This window comes from Penaeus vannamei, chromosome 25 (genome assembly GCF_042767895.1).
Source record: "Penaeus vannamei isolate JL-2024 chromosome 25, ASM4276789v1, whole genome shotgun sequence".
Classification (NCBI taxonomy): domain Eukaryota; kingdom Metazoa; phylum Arthropoda; class Malacostraca; order Decapoda; family Penaeidae; genus Penaeus; species Penaeus vannamei.
In genome coordinates this window covers 32473510-32477634 of record NC_091573.1, presented here as the reverse complement: position 1 = coordinate 32477634, position 4125 = coordinate 32473510, and the positions used below count along the sequence as shown (strand labels likewise).

Sequence of the window (4125 nt, the reverse complement as noted above, 5' to 3'; positions counted from 1 at the left end):
AAGATAAATAGACACGAATTTAAGTCGAAGACTATGATGCTGCAGTCTAAACTTTAAGAATATTCTAATGAGCATCTAAAGACATATATGGACTTCTAGATTGAGTTGTTGCCAGAACATAAATAGGGAACCAATATTAGAATAATAAAGTGAATTTTGGACAAATTATCATGGGATTTCTCCAATGAAATTAACGTACACATTGGGATAACATTTATTTACTCTTGATAATGTATCTCAAACATGAACATTGTGAATACACGGAATTGATAGGTCTTGAATGGCGAGTTATTATCAAAACATGCGATCTGCTGGTTGCAATATAAATAAAACAATAATATGACGATAATGTATACTAAATAAATTTCCCATTGAACCTTTGAAATATAAAATTACAGGATGTTTCAGGGAAGGTTTTGGTTAATTCAGAATAAGTGAATGTTACTGAATAAAAAAAAATCCAGTTTATTCTGACCTGAATTGATAGACCTTTAGTTTCATGAGCTCAGATTTATCTTGATGGCGGATGATTTAAATCGGGTTTTTGAAAGACGTCTTTTTATTGATAATTTACGTGTATTTTATTGTTACAAGTATTCCACTGCATAAATAAATAAAATTAGAAAGCCGTTCCCCCTTTTTCGCAGGCTTGTGCACGTCCTCGAAAGCGCACAGGGAATGCAGGGACCACGACCTAATTATTTAGTTTTCTTTATAGCATGGCAGTCGGGGACACTTCCGCTTGTTCATGCTTTAGTACCCTCGTCGTGGACACACAGTCACGTAGTCGATGTAGGTGGACACCTGGGTGATGATCTCCGGGATGGCCTTGGTGCTGGTGATGACCCTGTAGTCGACCACGGTGGTGGGGACGTACTGGGGCACCGTCTGCACCTTGGTGATGGTGCTCACCTCCGGCTGGACCTTGACCACGGTGTCGAACACGGTCTCTCGCACCACGGTGGGCTTCACCTCGTGCTTGGTCACCACGTTGGTCTTGAGGAGGGTGCTGGTCAGCCTGTCGTGCTTGGTCACCCTCTGCACCTGCTGGATGGTCCTGGTGGTGGTGATGTACTGGGGGACGAAGTGGGGCTTGACCAACACGCTGTGCACCTCGGAGTAGTCGGTCTGAAGGACGGTGGTGGGCACCAGGTTGGTCTTGAACACGGTGTGCTTCACGGGGACCTGAGGGCACGGACGATGTTATTACGTACAAGAAGAGAAAAAAATAGGTAAGTTGAAATATAAATTATAATAATGCTAATAATAATAGCAGTAGAATAGAAATAGAAACAAAAAATCACAAAAAAATCGACGAAATGCCATATAAAATATCCATAACTCGGGTCTGGCGACGTACCTGCTGCACCTTCTCCTTGTACTTCGTGATGTACTCAGTCTTCGGGTTGCAAGGGGGGGTAGGGGGAGTGGGGATGACGTAGCCGGCATCGGGAGCAGCCGAAGCCACTGCCAGCACCACCGTCACGAACAAGGCTGCGACGCGACACATCTTCCCGAAAGTGAGAAAAAAAGTGTCAGTGTGTCTCAAGATGTTGTTTATAACTTGAAACGGAAGAGAAAATGTGTGTTTGTTTTATGGTCGGTTTTAGGTGTCTTTTAATTACGGAAATGGGTTTGTTCCGGTTCCTTTTTTGGGCAAAGGGTGTCCGAATGCGTGAAGTCCATTTCATTGTTTATAATATTTGTAGTGTGTGTGTGTGTGCGCAATATACATTCAAAAAAATTATAACGTAACCCGGCCGACCACTACATAACATTTGACGAAGAAGAAAGAAAACGGGATCAGGTCACTCCATTCCTCACACCCAACCAAGCCAATGACCTTTCTCATGCACACCTCTCATGACCATTTCCTCACTCGAGTCATGCATCCAAACTGCAAGATTTCTTCCCTTTTCCTAAAGATAAGAGAACCAGTTAAATCACACGAATGGTTTCCTGTGACTTTAAAGGTAACAACTGAGGTCTCGCAGGAATTCATACCCTATTTTTTTCTATAGTTCCCCCTCCCTCTATCCTTTCCTCGTGAAATTTGACTCGAAGAAAATGAAGAATAATTATCGTTTTTTTTAATTATTATTATTATAGTCGCAAGAATTGTTAGGAAAAAATATTTTTTGTATTTTTCGTCTCGCTTAGATTTGAATTTATATTTCCTGATTTTTTATGATTATTAATAGTGTCGTTATTGTAATTATCCTCATTATGTAAATTAATATAATTCTTTATGCATGATTGATTTGTGAGTGGGCATTTATGATTCCGCGCGTGCACATGTGTGTGTGTGTGTGTGTGTGTGTGTGTGTGTGTGTGTGTGTGTGTGTGTGTGTGTGTGTGTGTGTGTGTGTGTGTGTCTGTGTGTGTGTGTGTGTGTGTGTATGTGTGTGTGTGTGCATGTGTGTGTGTGTGTGTCATATAGGTGATGTATATGTGTGCGTGTGCGTGTGCGTGTGCGTGTGTGTGTGTGTGTGTGTGTGTGTTTATGCGTGTGTGTTTGCGTGTGCAACCTCTCGTCCTACTACCGACCCTGAACTCGAAAGCCAAACGAGAAATGCAAAAAGAAGATTCGCTGAAGTTTGCAATGTCATAGAGCAAATGCCAAGTGCAATTGCTCGATTTTCAAACAGCTGGTTTACTGACATTTTGCTTTTTTCTGACTTTCATCGCTATGCTCATTAGTATTTTTTTTTTTTTTTTTTTTTTTTTTTTTTGCACTATTATCGTCTTTATCACGGTTCCTCTTGGCATCGTACCTTTAAAGACCGGATAGTTCACAAAAAATGTAATGAATTATGGAATCAGAGAGAGAGATGGAGAGAGAGGGAGAGAGAGGGGGGGGGGAAGGAAGAGAGGAAGGAGGAGTGAGAAAGAGAGAAATGGGAAAATTAGCAACCTTTCTCCTATGCTTATTATCCACTCCTTCCCTAACTTTCTAAAAGTACTAATTCATTCCACCCTAACTAGCTTACCCATAAAGAAGGAAAGACAGCAAATGAATGACCACGTGACCGCAACATATTTACACAAGTGAACTGTTTTCGAAGCCCCACAGAAGTTTCAGAAGCACGAACACCCTCAATAAAACGAAGCTTCGAACAGCCTTTTCTTCCAGAGAGAGACACGAAAGAACAGAGAGCAGAACAACCCATCAGAGAAAAAAAAAAGAAAAGAAAAAAAAAACGAAATTAAGGATTCTATATGTATATGTGTATGTTAGCATCAATGCATGGATAGACACCTCTCTCTCCCTCTCTCCACAGGCGCAGTTACCTTACGTGTTCCTTTCTCTGTCCAGCTTCCGAGACGACTGATGAGAAGTGGAGAGGCTGGCCCCCTTTTATACCTCTTGGCGGGGTCTGGTTCTTGCTGGGTTCGGGAGGCAAGGCGAGGTAAGATGTGTGTGTACGTGTGTGTATGTGTGCATGTGTGTGTGTAGTCTCCGTGTATATGTGTTTCTTTGATTTGGAGTGTATGCATTGTTATCGTTTGTATTTGTTTGTGTATAGTTATCGTGGGATTGTGGATACTTAGGTTAGATAAAAATTACCTGTATTCTTTCTCTCTCTCTCTCTCTCTCTCTCTCACTCTTTCTGGCTTGGATAATAATGATGCAGCAGAGGTCAGGTCTTGGCTTAATGTTAACTTGATCTGGCGGGACGATCAGAAGCACAGTATGAAAGAGTGTACCAGCGTGCTATCATATATGTATTCATAATGTTATTTATTCACAGAAATGTATATTTTCAGATAGAGGTGGTTGTACATACTGTTCATCATTTCGTATGTTTATGCGTGTGTGTCTGTGTGTTTGTGTGTTTTATGCCCCCTTGTGTGTGTGTTTGTGCGTGATGCATATGTAGATGGGTGTATGAGAAGGTGTATGCTTAGTATGTATGAGCGCGCAAGCATGAAGGAACTTGTTTTTTTTTTTTTCTTTTGTTTGTGACTGTCTCATATTGTCTTAAAACAGACTTTACCTTTTTGTGCGCGAGAATAAAATTTCTCCCCTCGCTAAGGTTCGTTACGTATGAGAATGCATCCAAATCTCTGTTCAAAGATTAGTCTGCTTGAAGGATATCTCAAAACAAGCTGAATTATTCTCTC

At 41.1% G+C, this 4125-nt stretch overlaps 1 protein-coding gene across 1 annotated transcript; it reads right to left on the bottom strand.

The window, feature by feature from the left end:
• Window positions 1-556: 556 nt before the first annotated feature.
• Window positions 557-3397, bottom strand: LOC113826519 (uncharacterized). Its single transcript, XM_027379421.2, has 3 exons — window positions 3292-3397; window positions 1361-1510; window positions 557-1185 (listed from the first exon to the last, which is right to left on the bottom strand). The coding sequence occupies exons 2-3, from the start codon at window positions 1508-1510 to the stop codon at window positions 754-756; spliced, it is 582 nt and encodes a 193-aa protein (XP_027235222.1). The 5' UTR covers window positions 3292-3397; the 3' UTR covers window positions 557-753.
• Window positions 3398-4125: the final 728 nt, after the last annotated feature.

Excerpts from the sequence above, each read along its gene's own strand:
- LOC113826519 (XM_027379421.2), bottom strand. The coding sequence starts at position 1,510 with ATGTGTCGCGTCGCAGCCTTGTTCGTGACGGTGGTGCTGGCAGTGGCT. Across the intron at positions 1,186-1,360 it reads ACAAGGAGAAGGTGCAGCAG|GTCCCCGTGAAGCACACCGT; the intron begins GTACGTCGCCAG and ends CCGTGCCCTCAG.